This window comes from Ammodytes marinus, assembly GCF_949987685.1.
Source record: "Ammodytes marinus genome assembly, chromosome: 5".
In the NCBI taxonomy this organism is placed as follows: Eukaryota; Metazoa; Chordata; class Actinopteri; order Uranoscopiformes; family Ammodytidae; genus Ammodytes; species Ammodytes marinus.
In genome coordinates, this window is record NC_137234.1 from 14,707,619 (window position 1) to 14,731,773 (window position 24,155).

General features: G+C 40.2%; 3 protein-coding genes across 4 annotated transcripts; 2 read left to right on the forward strand and 1 right to left on the reverse strand.

The window, feature by feature from the left end:
• The first annotated feature begins 4,484 nt into the window (after window positions 1-4,484).
• Window positions 4,485-7,989, forward strand: commd4 (COMM domain containing 4). The gene is made up of 8 exons (XM_080028343.1): window positions 4,485-4,530; window positions 4,809-4,880; window positions 5,005-5,070; window positions 5,162-5,201; window positions 6,033-6,152; window positions 7,124-7,204; window positions 7,331-7,507; window positions 7,606-7,989. Exons 1-8 carry the CDS (start codon window positions 4,528-4,530, stop codon window positions 7,644-7,646), a joined length of 600 nt encoding a protein of 199 aa, XP_079884469.1. The 5' UTR covers window positions 4,485-4,527; the 3' UTR covers window positions 7,647-7,989.
• Window positions 7,990-8,563: 574 nt separating this feature from the next.
• On the forward strand, window positions 8,564-12,107 carry neil1 (nei-like DNA glycosylase 1). Of its 2 annotated transcripts, none has more exons than XM_080027305.1 (10): window positions 8,564-8,694; window positions 9,186-9,666; window positions 9,757-9,876; window positions 10,803-10,911; window positions 10,992-11,097; window positions 11,205-11,326; window positions 11,416-11,443; window positions 11,553-11,623; window positions 11,705-11,909; window positions 11,989-12,107. In XM_080027305.1, exons 2-10 carry the CDS (start codon window positions 9,212-9,214, stop codon window positions 12,033-12,035), a joined length of 1,263 nt encoding a protein of 420 aa, XP_079883431.1. In that variant the 5' UTR covers window positions 8,564-8,694; window positions 9,186-9,211; the 3' UTR covers window positions 12,036-12,107. The 2 variants fall into 2 exon arrangements, with proteins under 2 accessions (XP_079883431.1, XP_079883432.1); XM_080027306.1 differs by having other exon boundaries at window positions 10,992-11,085.
• A 41-nt stretch (window positions 12,108-12,148) lies between these two features.
• man2c1 (mannosidase, alpha, class 2C, member 1) lies at window positions 12,149-19,397 on the reverse strand. The gene is made up of 26 exons (XM_080027584.1): window positions 19,244-19,397; window positions 18,651-18,776; window positions 18,435-18,558; window positions 18,260-18,330; window positions 17,968-18,145; window positions 17,680-17,869; window positions 17,212-17,318; window positions 16,999-17,109; window positions 16,763-16,855; window positions 16,521-16,637; window positions 16,334-16,429; window positions 16,078-16,223; window positions 15,613-15,736; window positions 14,944-15,065; window positions 14,764-14,849; window positions 14,534-14,680; window positions 14,364-14,443; window positions 14,181-14,275; window positions 13,984-14,088; window positions 13,650-13,806; window positions 13,412-13,555; window positions 13,114-13,223; window positions 12,922-13,001; window positions 12,680-12,822; window positions 12,486-12,589; window positions 12,149-12,399 (listed from the first exon to the last, which is right to left on the reverse strand). The coding sequence occupies exons 1-26, from the start codon at window positions 19,342-19,344 to the stop codon at window positions 12,288-12,290; spliced, it is 3,069 nt and encodes a 1,022-aa protein (XP_079883710.1). The 5' UTR covers window positions 19,345-19,397; the 3' UTR covers window positions 12,149-12,287.
• Window positions 19,398-24,155: the final 4,758 nt, after the last annotated feature.

Genomic DNA, 24,155 nt, shown 5'->3' on the forward strand with positions numbered 1-24,155 from the left:
GGACTTTTTAATTGCAATAGGTTATAAAACAACATGAAATAAAATGTAATTAGGCCTATACAGGGAGTTCATGGGGGCGGGACCTGATAAGCCTTTGGCTTCTTCCGTCACCCTTCGGACAACACAAAGTAAGATGTATGAAGTAAAATTGTGTATTGGTGGAATTGTCCGAAAGAATAATAATAATAAAATGTATAAGTAGTTGTGAACCACAGTGAACTTGTCTGTAAAGCAATAAGTAATTTAATTGAATAGAAAAGAAAAATAATGCTGGAGACTATATGGAAGGAAAAACTAAAGTGACAGATCCATATTTAAAAATGTGTATGACAGTCAAAGAAAAATGCAATTTAAATACAAATTGACAAATGACAAAAATAACTGCAGCAAGAAGATACAATGTGATAATCATTAATATAAATGAAATCTCATCTTATTTTCCACACCAAGGACATTAGCTCTGATCTATACAGTAACAGAGCCTGAAGTAGCCTACTTATTTATTGATATAAAGTAGGCTACCGCCAGGTCATCCTGCCTTGGAAACCAATCCCTGTCTAATGGATCTGCTGACTTAGGCTATCTGATCTTTACAGACTGACTGATATATTTCCCCTTCCACTCTTTAGCCTGGCACCGCCTGCCTACTTAGTTCCGCTCAATTTTAATTTCCCTTCAGTAGTCTTCTGTACAAATGAAATGAAGTAGCCTACGATGGTCTGGTAGGACCAGGCTACTAAACATTAATCCCTGAAGGAATATGTATTATTTAACCATTAGCACAACGTTGCAGGTATATAGGCCTTCGTGCTAATTTGGTTTTTAGCTTTTTATTGTATAATGAGAAATTGTTTTGAGTCCAGTCTAAATATAAACTCCTCGGTCTCTTTGCATTTAGCAAAGGATCTTCTAATATATTGATTGAAAATCTTACATGCTCAGATAAACCAACATATTTTCAGTGACTGGGAGATGATGTTCTATGCAGACACGATCAAGTTGATCTTCATCTCTAGTGGAGTAAACTTACTTCTGAACGGGTGCGTACTTTTTATTATGTTGCCGTGTTTTAAGGTAACATAACACTGAAGAGCAGCACCCTAACCAACCCTTTCCACCTTTTAACACATTTTTTCATAACTTCAATAAAAAGAGGTGCACAATTTTAAGAAGGCTGCAAAATACAGCTAGCAAGAATAGGCCTACTTTACACCAAATAAGAAAAAAAAATTCATATGCATGAACAATTACCTATTTAGCTGAAAAGGCATTTACAAACATGAAATGTGAATTGATGTGTTATTTAACATAGCCCAGGTAGGCTACTACTGTCTGACATATGATGCAATAAGATCAATCCAAATAGACAAATGTGAAATATGAGAGAGATTGTGTTGTGTTGCTATTTTGTTTAAAGAATCTCTACAATGCAAAAAGATGTCTTATGGAAATTTTGATTAATTTGAGTATGTGGCTCTCCAGTTAAATTCAGCCTCTAGAGCTATTTTCATCAATATCTACCGGCCACCACAATAAAATACAAGCTTTTTAGATGACCTTTCTGAGCTGCTGTCTGTAATCTGTATTGAGTTTCACTGTGTATTAATTGTTGGAGACTTAAATATTCATATCGACAAACCCGAGGACAGATGTGCGAAAGAACTGTGCTGTGTCCTTGACAACTTTGGACTAAATCAGCATGTTGACAAACCAACTCATAACAAAGGGCACACTCTGGACCTTATCATTTCCAGAGGAATGAACATTTCAGACGTAACAGTGGCAGATATAGGTCCCCTCTCAGACCATTCCTGTTTATTTTTTGAGAGTAAAATGTCTGTGCACACAACTGATCAATCAAAAGTAATCAAAAAACGGTATATTACAGAAAATACCAGTGAAACATTTATTCAAGCATTTTCTTTAATACCACCCCTCCCCTGTAACTCAGTTAATGAGCTTTTAGACAACTTTAATGGCAAAATTACAAGTGTTATAGATGCTATTGCGCCCACTAAGATGAAGGTTGTCTCTGGTAAGAAAAGATCTCCCTGGAGAAATGCCCCGCAGGTCAGAATAGAAAAAAGAGAGTGCCGTAAAGCAGAACGCAGGTGGCGAAAAACAAATCTCCAGGTTCATTATGACATCTTCAAAGAGAAACTTTGCACTTTTAACTCAGAGATGAAAAGTGCAAGGCAGTCTTTCTTTTCTGACATCATCACCAAAAACAACAACAATGCACGTGCCCTGTTTGCTACTGTCGACAGATTAACAAACCCTCCTGTGTCAGTAGCGTCTGAACATCTCTCCACGAGGGCCTGCAATGAATTTGCCTCCTTCTTTACTGAGAAAATTCACAAAATTAGACAAGCTGTCACTGCATCAATACAAAGTTCAACATATGTGTCATCGCTATGCCCACTTAAAATCAATCCAAATGCAATGACACAATTTTATCTGATAAACCACAAAAACCTGGAGGACATTATACAACACCTGAACTCCTCCTCCTGTTGCCTTGACATTCTTCCCACAGGCTTCTTTAAAACTGTTTTTAGCTGTATGGCCTCAGATGTTCTACAAATTGTCAACATGTCCCTTCGGACAGGTGTATTCCCACAGGCCCTGAAAACAGCAGTCCTCAAGCCACTCCTAAAAAAGAACAATCTATACATCGCTCATGAACAATTATAGGCCCATATCTAACCTACCATTTTTAAGCAAAATCATTGAAAAAGCTGTTTATCAACAGCTAAATAACTACTTAGCAATGAACAACTGCTTTGATGTTTTCCAGTCAGGATTTCGACAACACCACAGCACTGAGACTGCTCTGGTTAAGGTCCTCAATGACATCCACTTAAACACAGACAGTGGCAAAAGTTCTGTTTTAGTTTTACTGGATCTCAGTGCCGCTTTTGACACAGTTGACCACAGCATATTACTAGATCGACTAGCAAACTGGGTTGGACTCTCTGGAACTGTACTAAACTGGTTTGAATCCTACTTAAAGGACAGAGACTATGTGTCAATAGGCAATTTCACATCTGAGCGGACACATATTGAATGCGGGGTCCCCCAAGGTTCCATTCTTGGGCCTCTTCTGTTTAACATCTACATGCTCCCACTAGCTCAGATTATGAATAAGAACAAATTATGCTACCATAATTATGCAGACGACACACAAATTTACATAACCATATCAACAGGAGACTACAGCCCGATACAAGCACTGAGTAAGTGCATTGAACAAATCAATGATTGGATGTGCCAAAATTTCCTTCAATTGAACAGCGACAAAACTGAGGTAATTGTCTTTGGTGCCAAAGATGAACAATTAAAAGTCAGCGCACAGCTTACATCTGTTATGCTGGAAACCACACACCAAGCCAGAAATCTTGGTGTTGCCATAGACTCCGACTTGAATTTCAGGAAACACATTAAATCAATTAATAAGTCAGCATACTACCACCTTAAAAACATATCAAGAATTAAAGGACTTATGTCTCAGCAAGATTTAGAAAAACTTGTCCATGCATTTATCTTTAGTAGACTTGACTACTGTAACAGTGTCCTTGCAGGCCTTCCAAAAAAATCTATCAGACAGCTTCAGCTAATTCAGAACGCTGCTGCTCGAGTCCTCACTAGAACCAAAAAAGTGGATCACATTACCCCAGTTCTGAGGTCTTTACACTGGCTTCCTGTCACTCAAAGAATTGATTTCAAAATACTGATGTTGGTTTATAAAGCACTAAATGGTTTAGCGCCAAAATACATTACTGATCTGCTGATACGTTATGAACCGTCCAGAGCCCTTAGGTCGTCTGGGACAGGTTTACTTACAGTCCCAAGAGTTAGGACTAAACGAGGAGAAGCAGCTTTTAGTTTTTATGCACCAAATATCTGGAACAAACTCCCAGAAAACTTGAGGTCTGCTGCAACCCTCAGTTCTTTTAAATCGAGTCAAGACTTTTCTGTTTCCATTTTAACCTGTACTTTTTATTTAATTTAAATGTTTTACTTCTTTTCATTCGCTTTTAAATGTCTTCTAATGTGTTTTATGTATTTTAATCTTGCCCCTGTAAAGCACTTTGAGTGGCCTTGTGTTTGAATTGTGCTATATAGATAAACTTGCCTTGCCTTGCCTTGTAGCGTACATATTAAAATAGGCTATTGTTAACACCAATCAATCACAGATGGAGAATATCTAAGGTTGTATTTCACCAAGTTGTAGGCTATACTGGGATCTCTAAAGACCCAAGCAACTCTGACAAACGTAGGACAAGTACAACAGTATTAAGATAATAAGACAATCAATGTTAAGTATGCTTTTAAACAATTAACGATGATTTTATAGGACAGTATTGCAAATAAAGAAATATGTGTTTAACAGGAGTTGTCAACATAAGCGTGACCATCAGCTGCGCGTGCTGAGAAACGGTCTTTCCCTCGTCCAATCAGATGTGAGGAAGCCGAGTACTTCCTGTTCACGCGCTCCTCCTGTTACTGCTCAGCTGACTGACAGCCATGGTAAACACTTTTCATTGTCGTATTATTTCACACTCGTTAACTTATTAAGACGCACGCTTTACTATAGGACATGTCAAGTTCATGATTTATTAATGTCTTGGGTATTCATTTAACTAAACGTTGTTGCTTTTCAGTCCGTATTTTGGCTAGCTAACAGGCTAAGCTATAGTAGCTTTTAAAAGATGGGTAGCCTATAATAAGCGCTAGCTGTACAGTGTTTAATGACTATTGCTTAAGTACTCACAAAAACAACATATGTGATGTCTTGTCGGTTGTAGCGGTTCCGTTTCTGTGGAGATTTGGACTGCCCAGACTGGGTACTTGCCGAAATTAGCACATTAGCGAAGATTGTGAGTATTTCTAAAGGTCCAACACTTAAATAAGAATGCATTTATGTGTTTTTCAATGTGAGTCTATAGTTGTTGCTTTTGATACTATGTAATACATGTGTCTTCTGCCTCTTTAATGTATCAGTCAAGCGTTAAAGTGAAACTCCTCTGTGCCCAAGTGCTGAAGGATTTGCTCGGGGAGGGCATTGATGTAAGATTGAAAAGTAGTTTCCCATAGATTTACTTCTAGTTACATAGGGTTTTCGCTCACACTGATCAGTGCTGTCTTTTCTTTGTATTAGTATGACAAGGTTGGAAAGCTTACTGCAGATGCCAAGTTTGGTAAGTCCCCCTAATGCTGTTACTTTTACAAAAGTAGCAAAACCACAGTATAGATATAGGCTACTCCATTACAAATAAAGGGCCTGCTTAATATGACTCTACCTCTACCAAACATTTAATGATTTTTCATTTGTTTGGAAGATTAAGGCTCTCTGATAATGTATCAATGTTCAAAATTGTTTGTCATTGTCCATCATGGTATGTATAGCTGAGTAACATCTTCTGGTTTATTTTTAACCTGAGGTTGTTTTTAATTTCTTCATATTTTAATTTGGCGGATCATCGCACTTTTCTTATTTTCTTCTACTCCTTACTTCCAACTTACACTTGGTTCCAATATTCTGTTTAAAATTAATTTGTATATCAGTTATTCTATTTACGAGTTATTCCAGGAGTAATACATTGGCTGTAGACTAGTATTGTATTGCTGAATGAGTCAAACCTGGGATAGATTCGTCCTTGCTGTCACTTCCCTAAAACTTAATTTCCTCACTATCAGAGGGTATGATCCTAACTGTTCGATAAGGCTTCTTCAATTTCCTTGAGCACAAAACTGTTATGAAAGTCAGCCTAACTGCAAAACAGAAAACATATATTTATATTCCACTACTGTTGGTACTGCATTTACATCTAACTCATATACTACACACACACACACACACACACACACACACACACACACACACACACACACACACACACACACACACACACACACACACACACACACACACACACACACACACTTTTAATTTCACTTGCATCCTTTATTATATGAAATGTATTCATAATTGACGGAATAATATGAATTCCATTCTATTCATCTTGCAGAGAGCGGAGACATCAAAGCTAGCGTGGCAGTGCTCAGCTTCATTTTCTCTAGTGCAGCAAAGCATGATGTCGACAGTGAATCTCTGTCCAGTGAGCTGCAGCAGTTGGGTCTGCCTAAAGGTTAGTCCACTGGGGATTCAACTGTTTGGTATTAAAATTATGATCATGTTGCGCTGTAATAACACATGTGCCAAGACTAAGGACAAACTGCTTGTAATAAGGCAATGCGTACATTAACTACAGCATGTGGGGCAGATACACATGGCTTTCAGACAACCAAAGGCTCTTCAATACAGAGGTTTGCACTTTTTTAAATATTAAACTTTTACTTATTTTTTGATTAGAATCGGAAGAGGATTTCAAGAAGGTAAAATCTAAATACAAAAGGAAACACAGGTCATGACCATATATAGTATAATATAAGGTCATGACGCATACAATTGCCTCATGTTCAGAAATACATTTCCCAAATCACAGCCTATTGTGTTATTTTTGGAGGTTACCGCATCATATACTTGTCTATTGTTTATTGTGAGCACAATGAAAACCTGCACTTAGCTGGCTCTTAAAGGGGACACATAACATTGACAAAGTACAGGGCGGACAGCGCTGATTGGTGGTGTGTGTGTGGTTTGAGATGCATTAGTAATACTTAACAATCACAGCTGAATCCCTGCCATTTAAAGTAATAAAATGCACCTTTTCATTGTTTTTCAACATTAATATGGGTCCTGTGTGTGACTAGAGACCTTATATTATACTATCTATGCTAGAGACCCCTAAAGTATGGTAATAAGGCACTGTGAGAAATATAAAGGTTTGTTTGCAACCTACATCATGAAGACAGTTTCTAGTAAAACATAAATTATGATTTTTAACCTGAAAATGAGCATCATTTGTGACCTTCAAATGCTGTGACGAAAGAAATTGATTTTATTTGATAGAAGGTAACTACTTATCAATTACCAAGTGGCTATTCTTTTCTCTCTCTAATGATTTGGCTAATGTACTGTCATGGCACTTCTACTAACAGTGTGTTGAATGCTATAATGTGATTTTGCACTTAATTACCGACACACATATTCTTTCAGAACACACAACAGGGCTCTGCAAATCGTATGAAGACAAGCACTCTGCACTGCAAGACAAGCTGAGAGAGACGAGCCTGAGATGTGAGTATTTTAGGTCTGTCTTGCCCTTTTTTAAGAGGAAGGAAAATGTAACTGATGATGAGAGCTGTCTTCTGCAAGGACGCTGACTGAGGGCTGCCATCAATTCTGCTGTGTTATGACTTTCAGTGGGGCGACTGGAGGCCGTGTCGTGGCGCATTGATTACACTTTGAGCTCCAGTGAACTGAGGGAGGTGAATGCACCAATGATTCAGCTTAAGCTGCAGACACAAGGAGCGGAGTCAGACTCCACAGAGACCACTGTTGTTTCTGTTTCTGCAGACAAGTTCAGAGTCCTCCTGGCAGGTTAGTTGTGCATCAAGTCAAATAGCAGTTTGTTACTCTTAGTTCTCGCATTTTAATATTTGTTATCATAATTACTTTCCCTTTGTGTGCTCCTACAGAGCTCAAACAGGCCCAGGCCAGGATGAATGCACTGCAGTGAAGAGTGGACCATGCAATGATGAAGCTGAGAGGCTGCCAAAAGTGCCATACTTACACATTGTACAGTTACATTTTTGTATGAATTTAGTCATATCAAATGTCATGTGTATGGCTCATTCCTTATTTGAATTGACTGATATTTAGTTGTACTTTTCTACCACATTACAGTAATAATTGCTCAAAATGATTTCCAGACTGGGTGATTTGTCACTAAACAAGTAAACAAGAATTGTGAATGGACTTTTTCGGGAAATGCTGTATATTTATTCACACATTTTTATTATAATTTGTGTTTAACATTCATGTGCTTAAATATAACAAAATAAAATATGTTCACGACGCCATGAAGTCCTTGGCTAATACTTACCCTAATAGGAAGTGTGTTCGTGACTGGGGGGGGGGTTGCATTCAGTGAAGTTGGATTCATTAGTACACTTCAATTTCGCATAAGAAAATTTAAAAAAGCATGGAATTGTTTAATTTTGTCATTTTAGTATTTTTTTTTCGTCAACTATTTTGCAAGGCAACATATGACTTTAATATATTGAAATAAATAGGCGTACTACTTATTTTCCTGTTGTCGAACTTTGCATGCAATATCGCCTACATATCCCAACCACTGTATTGACATCTGTAAATGCACTGGGAGGGCCTCGACGCTCCTGTTATTTCTACAGTTCGTCTGTTGAAAGGGTAAAAAACCGCGCTGGATTTTCACTGTTATCAAAATATTGTTAGAAAACATGACAAAATAATCTGCGTGTATCAAGAAGTATGAGAAAGGAAAGTGCCATACCTGATATAATAGATACGAGCGTGGGAAGCGTGGAGATCTCGCGACATTTGCGAATAAACGAATGGTCCCACGTTGAGCCGTAGTAGCGATTACACAACACACAGTTGTTTGGTAACACGATTTCATGTTGTGCAAGCCTGTAGGTAAGTGGCGTGCATGCTCAAAGCAGCAGCCCTGCAGAGAGGAGTGAGACCACTTTTATTTATGTTAAAGTGACTCGTTTATCAACGGTGAGGTCCATTTCCTGGTTTCGGTAAGTTGTTTATCCTCTTGATGCACCTCGAAAAACAATGTAAACACCAAGTCTGACTCCAGTCCAGAGTGTGCTAAGCAGTTTACCTTTCCCCCTTACCTGTGCAATTCACAAAATCCTTGTTAAGACTGAGTCAAATTGTTGACAATATACACTTAGCACAAGGAGGATGTTGAAGGTTTTAAAACTGTCTTATTGTGTGTCCTTGGCAGGGTGTGTGGTGTGATAAGACCACTGTCTGGGTAGGAAGTGGATGATGGTTTGAGGCTGCATGCATAATGGGATTTTTGTGTCTTTTTTTTTAAAGATTATTTAAATACTGTGTTAACCCAAGTCCACCCAACACACAACCTACCACCCTTTGATTAACATGAAACATAAGCAATGGACTACAAGTAGTCAAATGTCAAATCTGACACATATTACTCAGTGACTTTAAAGGTAGCAGGAACGAACAGCCCTGAATCTTTTCCTCTGCCACTTTGTTTCAGCACAGCTTCCAATTTGTTCCAACAAGATGCCAGAGGGACCAGAGCTCCACCTCGCCAGCCTTTTCGTGAACAGGAAGTGTGATGGAGTGGTGTTCACTGGACCGGTTAGAAAATCCGAGGTCAGCAAGAGTCCCGATGTGCCCTTCACCTGCGAGGCCTATCGCATCACAGCCACTTCCAGGGGGAAGGAAGTGAAGCTCACGCTGACCCCAATGAAGAGTGACGATCCGAAACGGAGAGCGAAGTCAGGAGAGGCGGACCAACCCATTGACGTCGTCTTTCGCTTCGGGATGTCAGGTTTTTTCCGCTTCACCACAGAGGATGAGCTGCCCAAACATGCCCACCTGCGTTTCTATTCCACCGAGAAGCCCTGCAGAGTGCTGAGCTTTGTGGATGCACGCAGGTTTGGCAAGTGGGTGCCCAGTGGGACGTGGCAGGCAGACCGAGGGCCCTGCATCATGTTTGAGTACCAAAGATTTAGGTCTGTGACGACAACACTGGCAGTTTAATTTGTGTCCCCCTGCCCAACCAAATCATCATAATCATCACTGACCACTTCATCATTTTGCAGGGAGAACGTTGTGTCCCACCTGTCCGAACGGGCCTTCGACAGGCCCATTTGTGAGGTTCTGCTCAATCAGAAGTACTTCAACGGTATCGGGAATTACCTGAGGGCTGAAATCCTTTTCAGGTGATACACATGCACAAACACTCCGATGTATCCATATAACAATTTATGCAGGCCATGTATTAGGGATGCACTGGAACTAAAACGATATGTTTTGTTTGGCAAAGAGTCTAACACCAAGACGATATCAAATTTACTATAAAAAAATGACATACAAAACAGCATATCTTCAAGTTTGAGAACTAGTGAATATGTGGCCTTTTAGTTTTGAGGAAAACCTCAAATATGTATTATTAAAATGCTATAATTGTGGTTTTAGTTTGACTAATCCCATTAGAGAATATTTTGTGTAACTAGTTATGACCCCAAAGCAGTGAGGTACACTTATCTCAAGTTTTGGGGTAAAGAAAGCTCTGGTATTGGATTGGTATTGGGTTACGGCAGATAGCCTGAGGTGAGGAATCAGTATGGGAAGAGAAAATTATACATCACTAGTTCATCCCTGATCAGTTTTAAATGTTAACACTTAACAGCAAGACAACAAACATTTATATGCCTAGTTTGCATTTGCATTGTTTTCTGGATGCAACTTGTGGTTACAAAGAACAAAAGGTTAGGGAACAACAGGCAACAAATAAAAGTTTTGCAAAAAAGACCTATGATAATTCATGAATTAAGGACAGACAAGGAAGACTATTCAAACTCCGTTATCTCCTGGAAAGTTTATCCTTCGAGGTTTAAGTTTTTTTTCAAAGACCAACGTGTTGCATTGTCGAAAATGTTGTGACTGAAACACAGCACAATAGAAGACCTCATAAGTTTCAAGGTTTGTTTTTTCTCAGATATGAAATGAATGGCTTTCTTTCATTCCTAGGTTTGTTTTGCTTCTCTCACTTCCCGTGAGGAGGCATGCTATTCTGATTCACACGCACACTGAATACAAAAGAGCCGTCTTGTTATACAAAAGAATTGTCCTTTATCGTTTTCAGGTTGAACATTCCGCCCTTTGTGGCTGCCAGGAGCGTACTGGAAGGCCTTGAGTCAGAAGATTTCTGCGAAGATGAGAAGGCTGTGAAAAACGGGATCACAAACGCAAAGGTGTGGGAGAACTATTTTCAGACCAGCACATGCTCGACCCTGACCGCTTTGCATTATCTAACAGTGCCTTTCTCTTCTAGACCTCTGACAGAACTCAAAAAGAGAGAGTGAAAGAGGAGGCGGGTGACCTGCTCAGACTGTGCCACACAGTTCCTCTGGAGGTGGTGAATCAAGGTGGGTTATCAAGTGTGTAATCCAACTTTAAACTCAACTCAAAGATTTTTTTTTATCTTACTCTAGAGGTAACTCAATACTGTTATGTTTTCTTGTTTTGGACACATTTTGTGACTCAGGTGGAAAGGGTTACGACCCAGAGAAAGCTGACTACACTGACTTTCGGGCATGGCTGCAGTGTTACTATGTGGATGGAATGAAATCTATCCGGGACCACAATGGCAGAACAATGTGGTTTACTGTGAGTTTGAGGAAAATTCCCCATGCGTTTATTACTGGCATGGAATTTAATATATCACTGGTAATAATGCTCCACTTCTCTCATTTCAGGGAGATCCAGGACCCATGGCCCCGAAAGGTATGTCAGACTTTGAATCCATGAAACTGAGAACTTCAGCTAAAATGTAATCTGACAAGAGTGGATGAATCAGCCTAAACCAGATGTTTGATATTTTGTCACGCAACAGATTCAAAGTCACCCAAGGCAAAGAAGAGAGCAAAGAAAGAAGTTGACCATGATTACACGGCCAAGAAAAAGGTAGGAACATGTTTGTTTGTTTTTTTGCTGGGGAAACTATGTATCTCCATATAGCTCTTAACACCAGCTTGATTCCATTAGGGGGCCAGAAGTCGCTCCCAAAGCAAAACAAAGGGAAAAAAGGTGATCAAGCAGGAAACCAAAACGCCAAAGAAAGAAAAGGTTGCACGACCGAAGGAAGCCGGATCCAAGTTGAGAACAAAGACCGAAACAAACACACCTCAGCATGAAAAGAGATCAACCGGACGTGGCAAGAAGGGCAGTAGTGCACAGCCAACAACTGCAGGTGAGCTCATGATGATCTCTCAAAGGGAAACGGGTATTTTAAAAAGGATTCTTAATCTCATTGTCATCCTTGTTTGCAGGTGCACAGAGACGGAGTGCGAGAGTGACCAGACAGAACAGCAAATAGGGAGGAACCACTATATGAGACGGGCTTGTTTTAATACCTTTGTTTCTATTTTTATAAATAAAACATTTTTCATAAGAGGTTTTCCAACTGTTTATTGAATTGATGTAGGGTAATCACATTATCATCAACCATCTATGAGTTGCTCAAAAAAAGATGCAGAATATATAACCTTTTTATAACCAAAGTGTTGTATTAATATTCAATTTGGGAATAACCAGATGCTTGGTTAACAAAAACAGAATGCCATATGAATCACAGGACGAGGAGAAGTGAAACGATTTGAAAGGGTTTGAAGTTCAGAGTGATTCCCTCTGACGTGATGTGTGCCGGCTGGGTGGGGTCGGGTCTCTCCAAGAGATCGCAACTGAAAATTGGGAGGGAAGTTTTGTTCTTAGAATAAAATGCAAACAATAACAAATACACATAACAATTAAAAAGAAAATTACTCACTGCCTGGCTTCCCTGATCGGAAGGGTGGTGCACAGAGTTGCGGTCACGCTGCTCCCATGTGACTCATACAGCCGCACTACAATTGCCCCCTTCCTATCTTCGGCCTGTTATGTTAAATACAGTAAACAGTTATTAACATGGCTGAGTGGGTCAAGCAAGTCAAGCTATGCAAAGCTAAGTAGTTAATGGGATACCTGTTTAATGGTCTCAAGGATGACTGCTGCACTGCTGACGGAAAAAGCACTCCAGGGCACGGTGTCGGGAGAGCACCGGATTGACCTCAGAGGGCAGTTGAGGTTGTAGGCACTCTGGATGACCGAGGCATCTTGGAAGGATCCTTTATTCCAACATAGCAAATATATAAAAAATTCCATGGTCAGAGTTTTAAAGTTTATTATAAACAATCTATTTAAAAAAAAAAAAAATGAAATCCTACCTGCGTGTGGCATGATTGCGTAGGCGAAATGATGAGTCCCCATGTCTGCATTGGCATCTGGGGCCTTAGGTGCTCTCAACCTAAAACAGAGAAACATATACTGTTAGATACTACCGATTTTTTATTTATTTAGTTTAACTGAATTGTACTGTTTATTTTTGTCAGTTATATGTGAACAGCGGGGAACCTCACAGGGAGAGTGTCATAGTGTTCTCGTGGACTGAATAGCCGTATTTGCAGTCATTCAGCAGCGCAACTCCAAAGTTGTGCTCGGACAAATCAGCCCATTTGTGACCCCAAACCTGAGAAAGAGACCGTGATATAAAAAAAAAGTGTCTTAGACAATGAAAAGCATTTTTCCAGTAGTTATGACATTTTTCGGCAAACAGGGCCAAAAAAAAGTACACTAATGGGCTTTGTCCAAAAACTTGTTGAGATCAGCGTATGTTAGGACGAACAATTCCTGCAAAGTTGTCGTAAAGTGTGGTACCTCAAATCTGGCCCAGTCCCATGAAGTGTTCCTGTGTGTGGGTCTCTGCAGATGGCCAAACTGGATCTCATAGGTGGCATTGGGGCTGCGTACTCGCACTGGGAATTCCACCTTAAGAAACTTATGTGACTCTGCCCACTTCACCTGGAATTGGAGGATGCAATGTTGGGTATTGAAGACTGTGATTATATACTCAGTGATTCTCAAGCTTTCTTCAAATATAACTGTTATTAAGTACTTCTGTGTTGAACTTGATGTAGGGACACATGGCGTCCATGACAATCTCCTGGGTGATGGTGCTCTTATCACTGATCCTGAGGGTGAAGCTGACACTGCCTCTGAGCCCTCCAGAGGACACCACCCGGATAGGCTGCACCACCTCCAGCACCGGCTTCCTATAGGGTCAATTGGGCAGTTCAGATTTATTTATATTGATAAACATTTACATGTAAACATGCGAGATATGGAGCCAGTAGAGCCATCTCTAGTCCCTAGTTAGGTTATGGTATATCTACACCTGCGATGTGTATCAAGGTGGCAAAATATTGATGTAACAACAAATGATCTGAGACCTTGTCTGCAGGTGGTAGTCCATTACATCCCAAGCATCCCAGTACAGAGGGACATCATCAAACATGACAAACTGGTTCCCATTACAGCCGTCGGAGATGGCTTCTCTGAAACCAACAGAGCGGTGAGACAGATGTTAATTCATTGATGTCTATGCTGTAGTAGAAAACACTCAGACGGACACGTGATTGCACAGCACCTGTTAGCGTTGATCAAGTTCAGCGAGGCCAAAGTGCCATCTTTGTTTACGACCGCCCGTAAAATCCCGTTCTCCATGAGGACAGTGCCGTCGGCCTGTAGCGTCACATAGCGTCTCGGTTGGCCAAGTTACATTACAATAAAACTACATGAATTAAGTGATCTCTCCGTTTGTGGAACTTACTTGAGAAGTGACAGAAACCGAAGCCGCGGGCTGTGTGTCTTTTACAGGAGACAAGCCGATGCTGGGAGCTCTCACCAAAGCTGCAAGAATGACGGATACCACAGGGCATCAGAAATGCTGTTGTCATTTTTGAAAGGCAACAGCATAGATATTGTAAATATGTAACATACCCAGACCAGGTTTACCAGCGCCATCTTGGATCTGGATGACTTCGTGGCGCTCCCATGGCAGAGAGTTGAACACAGCAGACGAGTTGCCCTTCGAACCCAGGGCTTCACAGGCATCATGCAGCAATGTAGTACCATCTCTTCGGATATCTGAAAACCCAGTGTTATTTTATTTTGGTAAACAACACATCGATAGGGCTCTGATTTTATTAAACAGCTAGTGTAAACTTTACCTTCATAATACCGGAGGGCATCCTCCACGACCATCTCTATACAGCTGCCCGGAATAACGTCATGGAACTGGTTCAGAAGAAGCAGCCTGTAAGGTAAAAAATCAAAGAAACCAATTTTAACAACAAAGAGCATTCCTCTAGTCATCCTCATCATTACAATGTTAACATGTGCTTCTGGACCTCCACAACTCCTGCAGCTTTTCCACAGGATACTGAAAAGTCCCGTCACGACACAGCGCCAAGCTGCTGACGATCTCGATGTCATGAAGCAGCGTCTCGCACTGGCGGTTCCCTCGCTTAATCTGGACACAACAGAGAGGGATATAAAGGACTGCATTTGATTAAACAGTACAAACATTTTAAATGATTTGAACACATTGCTGGTTAGGTGCATTTTATGTTCCGTTCAATTGGGCTGGTTTTAATACTTCTAACATATACTTTATGCACAAGTAAGACCCCTTTTCCCTCATTTGTAGTGTTGTGTGAGACTATTAGTTTCTATTGGATGTTACTGGTAATCATGCACACTCTCTGCATATGTGCTTGTGTATAAACAATATAGTTATTGATTTAGATCTAAAAAACAAACAAAAGTTAGTGTTAGTAAGATTGGTAAAAGCAGGTCTGTTAATAAACTGTACTATATTTCCCAACCCAAAATAATACATAAATTATGTATGGAGATATTTTAATTTGCATATATACTGTTCTTGTTATTTCTTCTTTTGAATACTATTTGTGTTCTTGGATTTTTTTCTCTTTTCTCAGAAAAATCCTATTGGTTTTGTCATTACAAAATGTAATCTCCTCTTAATAATGAGGATTTTTTGTTATTTATTATTCTACCTGAGCCTGTGTGGTGTAGGTGCCGTTGTGCAGCTCCAGGAAGAGCTCTCCGGTCCACGTACAGAGCAGAGCTGAGTCAGCCCGAAGCTGAGAGAAAAACTTGTCTGGACTGGATGCCTGGACCCTGAGAAACACACAAGATCTTGATATGGAAGTGTGCAATGACTTCTCTGGTTACACATCTCTCTGTTATTCATTCTTGACTCAAGATGTGACTGCGTGGACTAGTATTGTAAAAAACACTACTGAATGACCTCAGTAGACATCACTCATATCCTATTGCATTTAACTAGCTTTGAAGAGTCTACTGCCTACGTGATGCTGACACACCTTTTTGAATTCCCACACAGTGCAGGAAACATATAACTTGTCATGATTGGTTTATGCGTGGGAAACGTTTCCGGACCAGTTTGGTTTTAGGTCACTGTAACTGCTGGTGAGTTTAGGTGTGGAACAGGAACTGACCTGGGAAGTCCATCTGTATCCTGGACCAGGTGCAGTCGGTCTATCATCAGCTGGGTGGGCCCCCCGCCCCCATCACCAAAACCATACAGCGCAGCACTGTGGTTGGCTCTGCCTTTGTCTTTGTTGTTCTTCACTGTTTTCACCAGCTGTGGGCAGAAGAAACCACACCAGATGAGTGGGAATGCTTTGTGAGGAATATAAATATGCTGATCACAGACTCAACATATCCATTGTTGGTATCATAAACCAAACTCACGTCTTCGATCTTGCCTTTCATTTCGTAGGAGTTGCCTGGCGGGAAGTGAGTTAAAACCTTGGAGCCATCCAGGCCTTCCCAGAAAAAGGTGTTGTGCTTATGAGAAACAAATTGAAATTTAAAGTAAAAACTAAAAACTTTTTGACTCAAGTTTTCTTTTCACTTCGTCCCCGGGTGCCTCACTTACAGGGAAGGTGTTCACCAGGTTCCAGCTGAGCTTCTGGGTCAAGAAATTAGAAATGCCGCAGCCCTGCATTATTTGAGGAAGTTGGGCCGAGTAGCCAAACGTGTCTGGAAGCCAGAACTAACAGAGCAGAGAAAATATCTTTATATTGTGCATTTTGATTGGAAAGTGGAAAAAGGTTTAAAATACATTACATACAGAGAGGTCAACTCAGGTTAAATAGTCGATTATTTACGAATCCCTACCTCATTGCAATGGATCCCAAACTCGCGGTTAAAGAAGCGCTGTCCCTCCAGGAACTGCCGGACCATGGACTCACCTGAAGGCAGATTGCCATCCTGACAGGCAAATGTAATTAGTGTCATCTCAACATAGGACAATAATGGATATACTATTCGGTTTAGTTAACAAGACAAGTGAGTCATTTGTTTCTATGTCTGCAGCCTGGGGTTGGTGGTATTGTTCTTTTTCTTCAGTTTACCATTTCCACCCACGTTCCTCCAACTGGTATGAACCGGCCTTTCTTGACGTAGTGCTGAATCTGGGAGTAGAGCCCAGGGTACCAGCTCTTTACCCACTGGAACTGCTGGGCCTGGACAAGAGCAAAATAAAGGTCAAAACTGAAGACGACTGTTCAGATATGTAGAAAAAACCTTTTCTAGCTCATATGAAACTCTTATTAGCTGGGAATTACCTGAGAGCAAGTGAAAACAAACTCCGGGTTCTTCTCCATTAAACGGATCACTGTCACCCAGCTTCGGCCACACTTGCGAATTGTCTCTTCGTACGGCCACAGCCAGGCTGCAGATACATAAATAATAACTAACTTGACTAAATAGTAATACTGAAATTTTTGATTTGCATTTTCTTTAGTTTCAAATAAATTTTTCTACTTTAGAAATAGACCAGATTATCTTCTTTGTTTCAGTACTGCTACCAAAACTATTTCCACACAGCAACCCCCATTTCGCCTTTAACAAAATAAGCTAAACATTGGCAAGATCCTTATTTAAATAAATAAAAAAACAGAGTAATGAATAACTTAATAAGACTGCAAATCTGACAAGGAAGTTGACACCTTCTGTTTTACACACTCTCCAATACCCATAAAAGTGTTGTGGATTGACCCTCAACCCAATTCACCAACACAAATCAAACAGACCTGAGTCTATGTGGCAGTGACCCATGGCATGGACAGTGTGCTGGCTGTCTCCATTCCGCTGGCTGAAGAACTTGTGAGCCAGCTGGTGTGCTTTGGAGAAGGAGCTGGGGTCGCGGGGGTCGCAGAGGTTCACCATCTCGTTGACAGTGAAGAGGGCCTGGTAGCCTCGCTGCTCTCCCTCTCCGAGTTCCTGTGAGAGTTCAAGTTTGCTTTCGTTTTAACTTCAAACGAAAGCAACTAACTAAGGCATTGTATGTAGCAGCATGTAGCGTTTTCGTGTGACTGCACCTTTACGATGTCGACCAGCATCTCAAACTCTGTCATCAGTTCTCGTACATCCCGGTTAAATACCACCAGCTCAGCCTTCTGTACGGAAAACTTCCTGTTTGGATCTGGGGCTGCGATCATGGAACCTTGGCCGGCACCGAAAAGCCCATTGCAGGCCATCTCTATGTAAAGTGTGAGACTAAAAAAAGAACAGGAGAAAATATGATATGAATATTTTAGTTGAGAACTTCCCAAAAAGCTCAGTAAAGGTTACAGAAATAGCAATGACGTGTGCTAGTTATAGTTAACTGACCTATGTGGCTCCTCATCTTTCAGACGGTCAGACAGAATGTAGCTGGTCTTTTCTCCGTCTTTGGTCAGGCCCTACAAATCCAAATGTCGATATGAAATCCAGTCATGGGTTAAGGGTAGTGTTTTTTACACTATAATCTGCTCCTCCGATTCAAATAAAAGTGCTGCTACGTCACCTGTACTGGCTGCCCGTCTCTCCACACCATCGCCTCTCCATCACTCTCCCACAGAAGGTGAACCTCTTTCCCTCTCCAGGAATTAGGGATCTTCAGGGTCACTTTAAACCAGCAAGTCCACCACCTGTCAATCAAGCTTGGGGTTAATGCCAAGATCTTAAAAAGGGCCACAAAAGATTCCGCAGGGGATACAATAAATCTGATGGTATCACTTACGTCGGTCCAAAGGTATCACCCACTTTATGAGGTGCAAAGTTCTGCTCCGCGGCTTCCGTGAATGGGATCCGCTTGGAGGACATAAAGGAGGAGATGGACTCGAGCGGGCAAGAGTCTCCATAGAGCCTGCAGAGAAGAAACCATTCTTATTTACATAGAACCCAAAATAAAAAGCAAAACTTTTTCCTCAAAGGGGATTTCTAATAGCATTTAATCTTAGACCCTGAATTCAGGGGGAAATCTCAAACCCACAAAAACTAATACACATTGTTCATGATGTTCTGACTAGATCTGACTGCAGTTTGCAATCAAATAGCCTACTGACTGTAGCGCATGTGGGCTGATGAATATATGGACTGCTTTTATGCATACATTAATTTTAACGATATGATAGGGCAGTGTGAATTTAATATCAGAGAGAAAACTGTAGGCCTATGATATGTTAGCAATTTATAGTTTTCTTGTGTGTTTGAACTGGTGATAATCTACACACAAACAAAACTGTGAGCAGCATCATGTGCCATCACTGTGATTTACGTGCATGGTTGCCTTTGCTGTTGTAGTTCAACGTTCAGTTCACAAAGCAGCCTTACCGTCCTCTCAGATTGCAGTCAGTGAAGTAGATGTCAGAGATGAATTTCTCTGCTCTCTCGAGGAGAGTGCGCCTGTTCTTCAGCACAGGCTGCCCATACATCACGAAAACGACAAGTATAACACCTGCAAGTTTGGACTGCAGCGAGCACTCAAACCCCACGTAAGACAAACTCAAATATAAAAGACCCGGAAGTAAAACGTACTGTTGTTGATGTACTTCAAGTAGGCAGCCACAAGATGGCGGTAGCCTACTGTCCAACGGTCAAAGTGCAAACAAGAATATGGTCGTAGCCAGCATGCGTTGAGTCTCGGGGGTCAGTTGAAGTGTGCAAACTGTGTCATAATAGGCCTATGTAAAACCGAATTGCACTTTTTTTTAATAATTTTTTTGTTTATGGACTGTCATAATAGGTATTTTTGGTTAAGGCTAAGGATCCACCACAAGACTTTGGATTTGCCATTAAGAATTATAAAATACAATGAAAACTTTTTTACGAGAAAGAGAAAAAAAAACATTACTATTTTTGTTTTTTATTATGAGACAGCAATTATTTACACATATAATACACTACACAATGTAACAACACTTTCATAAATGCAATGTATCTAATAAATATAGCCTAACAATTACAGTTGAAACACATAGTGACACATTTAAAAAATAAAGAATTTGGCAACAGTAGGCCTATACCAACAGTGTAACGAGGACATGAGTTGCAATGAATTAGTACTTTGATATGATAGCTAGCCTATGCAGAATGGCATCTACTGCCATAACACTTTATTGGGAAGAAACCTATGCTTCTGTTATCATTTAATTTCCTCCTTTTACTTCTTAATTCATCTAACAGTATCTAAAGTCTGGTCCTACAGGCAAATGTGTCGCCTTCTAAGCCGTGAGAATGCAAATACTGAACCCTGATCATGAACTTATGTAGCAGCTAATACGATCCCTATGAAACATCTGACTGGAATAAAGGCAGAGGAGAGGATAATGAAATGGACGAGGGAAACCCTGTGAGGATGAGGTGATGATATCATTGCAGTCCTGTGGTTACAGTAACTGTGCGGTCTACAGTCTAACTGAGAAGCTCTCAGGAGTGCCGGGGAGTTTGTCTTGTGATCAGGCTGGCGCACAAGGGTCAGGGGTCAGCCCACGTTCAGCCTGAAAAGACAAAAGCCTTTCTTTACCCCCCTACTCAGCATTATTCACAGGGACGGAACTGTGTGTTTCTGTGTTTGTACGGAGCAAAGCGCCCTTTTATTATGAAATCCATAGAGCAGATCTAAGTACAGGGTTGGTGGAAATGTGGTATCGCCCATCCTTTTCAGGCTACCCTACCATCAGGGATGCCTGTCGACTCCTACCCCCCTATTGTTTGGACTGTGGTCGGTCTCTCCGCCATGCCAGGGCAGCTGAAGGGAACGGTGGCCATGATCTGTCTTGACCCAGGATTCTGACCAGTTCAGCTCTCTGGCCTGACTGTGTTTGCCTGGAAGTGTTTTTTTTTTGTTGTCGAGCTCTTCTTAAGACACTCACCACATCACGTCGGATAAATAAAGGGGAATTAGAGAGGACAGCTGTTCCTCTTGCCCTAAGGAAGAAGTCAAAGGCTACAGCATAAAACACCATTTCAAAAGTCCAGCGCAGAGGCCCACCATGCCTGCATGCCACAGCACAGCAAAGGACATCCAGACTGTGGCCTGAGAACCATAACAAAAAACAAGAGTGCTTCACAAAACCCCAGAGCTGCATGCAAACTCAATCGTGTGATCTACTTAAACAAATGTCAAAACTGACCCCAATTTTACACACAACACAGGACGGGCTATGCAGAAGGACAATGTCACATGGTCTTGTTTAAGTTTCAGTGGATGACTTGGAAGTGAGGTGCAGGATGATGAGCTATACTCTGGAGCCGTATTCGTCTCTTTCTCCAATGTTGTATTCCACACTTTTGCTTTTGTCCTGTTCAACACAAGCTCTGATGAAAAAAGAAAAAAAAGAACATTAGATTATACCTCTATATAAGCCTACATGTGATGAGCAGAGTTAAGTGAAATGTTCAACTTTAATGTGTAAATGTATTTCCTGCCCATAGAGTATAACTTACTGAGGTGTATTTTGCCATCACAACAATTGTTTGTTATTTAGTTCCATGACATATTTGGCCAAATTTTAAAGTGTTGTATGCAATTAAAAGCTATAGGGAAGTTATTTTTTTAATGTATCCACACTTCCCACTACAGATACACATCTCCCTTCACTCAAGAGGTTGGCCATGAACAAACAGAGAATTGCAGCTGGTGTAAGGAAAAATGTATTAATTATGGTATAAGCTGGAAAAAAGAGATGCAGAAGGAGCATTTGAAGATAAGAGGAACGTTTGACAACAACCCATCTGTGACAAGACTGTCACTTAGCTTTTCACTTCCAAAAGCAAAAATTGTGCAAGACATGAAATTAAACAAAGTGATACCAGCAGATGAGAGAGCTTCAAAGCACATTTTACCTGTGGAGTGCCTTTCATTTACATATTACATAATCCTGATCTTTACATATTTTGAAAGCAGAACGTCTTGTTGAATTTAGAGATTTATGGTGTCTGTTTTCACACGGTAGTGTCTAAAGATGCATGTATGTTGTATGACATTGGGACAAGTCATTATTGTTATTCCCAAAGAGAATCTGTAATGTTTTAATGCTGGATACCTTTTTTATTTGTTTGTTTTTTAAAGAAGAAAATGCCCCTGTTTTATTTCTGAATGGGCCAGTCTCCTTAAAACATTTGATTATTTCTATATTTTGTAAAGTCAGCCGTGTCTTTCTTTAATGTCATTTTCTAAACCTTTCATTCTATACTACTTTCAAATCAGCAGTTAAGCCAACGAAGTTACATAACACATTGATGTACATTTTCACCCTCTCAACACATGTTTTACACTGTGCGTAGAAGTTATTACAGGTTATACCAAAGCACTAACACTGAAGGTTCCTCTATGGATTCAGTTTCTCGCATACTAAAACCTGAGCAGATGAGCAGGTGTATCATCTTGCTTGTTCAGTTGTTAACGGTCAAAGCAAACACTCATTCATCCAATGTAGGCCTATGCCGCTATATTAACAGCTTCATAAAAAACAAAAATGCTATGAGTAAGTGTGACTTTTACACTTTCTACTGTAGCCGGTTTTCTACATTGTAAAATGGAATTCTCAAATGCTTTCTCAACTATGTACAACAAAAAGAAAAACATAATGCAAACCCAGGAAAATATACTCCTGGGCACAACTTTTATAGGAAACCACAGTTATACAAAAGGGCTCGTAATTTATGCAAAGCTACACTGTCGTGGGTGAAGAGAGGGATAAGTGAGTAAATGTTCCCAGAAACCCCTATAAAGTCTTTGATTATTCTTTTTAAAAACTTTAACCCCAGTTGTGAGGGTCAATTAAGGTTAACCATTCTCTTGAAATAACCTCCATATGACTCCTCATCTTGTCTTGTTTGCTTTTGTTTTGCCCTTTGCTTACCTTTTTTGCCTGAATAAACAGCACAGTAAAGAGACAATAAGAACAAGTCCCACTGCAGAGCCCACTAGTACAGGAACCAGTAAACCTGCAAGGCATGGAGCAAAAGAAGCAGTAAAGGATTGTGTGATAGAGAATTTTACCCTTTTTCTCTATGTTTTCAATTGGTGTTAGGGCAAGCACACTGCATACTGTATGTGTGTGTGTGTGTGTGTGTGTGTGTGTGTGTGTGTGTGTGTGTGTGTGTGTGTGTGTGTGTGTGTGTGTGTGTGTGTGTGTGTGTGTGTAAAAAACTCACTTGTTTTAGTAAAGGTACTGTTAAGGTGGTATGAGAAATATTTGTTATGTGAACATTCCGTTAGTTCAGTTTGGTCTTCTAGTATTAGCTATACATTTGAAGCAATGCTTTCTGATGTTGGAAAAACTACTATTTTCTGTTATTAATTCAGACATACAGAATGCCATTTTAACTCTAGTGTTGCAAATTTGTTCAAACCTCACATGAGATGTTAGAGGGCTAAAAATGGAGCATCCTCCAATGCTGTTACGGTATTGAAGAGGAAATACAAAAAAGTCAGAAAATATGCAGAAGGAACATACCAGTCTCTATCCAAGATAGTTCAGCTGAGTGACAGGGAAAAAGAGAGAGTGAAAGGTGAAAATGAAAGTCATAGAGAAACAGACACTTCAGATATGATGCCATTCAGGGGGAAAAAGAATCAAAGTGTTAAAGTGGGTTTCTATGAAACACAACACAAAGAAAATAATTTTTTCATGTTTGTTGAACAAATTAAGTCTTTTCATGACACAAGCTGACAGTATAGAATTATTCTCTCCCTCTCACACCCACACAATCCCCGTTGGTCCCTTATTGAGTCTTCATTGAAATATTCTAACTTGAGGAATGACTACTGACTTTTAATATGAAAAAGATGTAGCAAATAAAATTTTATATGTCAACCTATTGTGAATTCGATCTACCAGGTTCTTGGACTGCTGACATATAAGAAAAACAGCACAGTACAAAATGTTCCCCTTTTCCTCCGCCTGGTTACATAAAACAGGAACTGTGGACATCCGATGTTTAAAACCTTTAAATCACATACAATCCCTTTCTCTGATGTCTGGCTTTCGCATACCTCAGAAGCTTATTGTCTTAACATGTCTAACTGAACATGTATGAAGAGAGTCTATATTATGATGCTAATTTTATTTCTGGGTTATTTTGCTCACTCTGTGCAGGAAGAGACTTCAGCCCAATGCGTTACTGAAAAATAATACATTTTTAACAGTAATATCAGTCGTGCAAGTTCACAGAGAAATGTGCCAGTGCAATAGGGGAGACATTTTAAAATGCTTTTATTGAAAATAGTTTTCTCTGT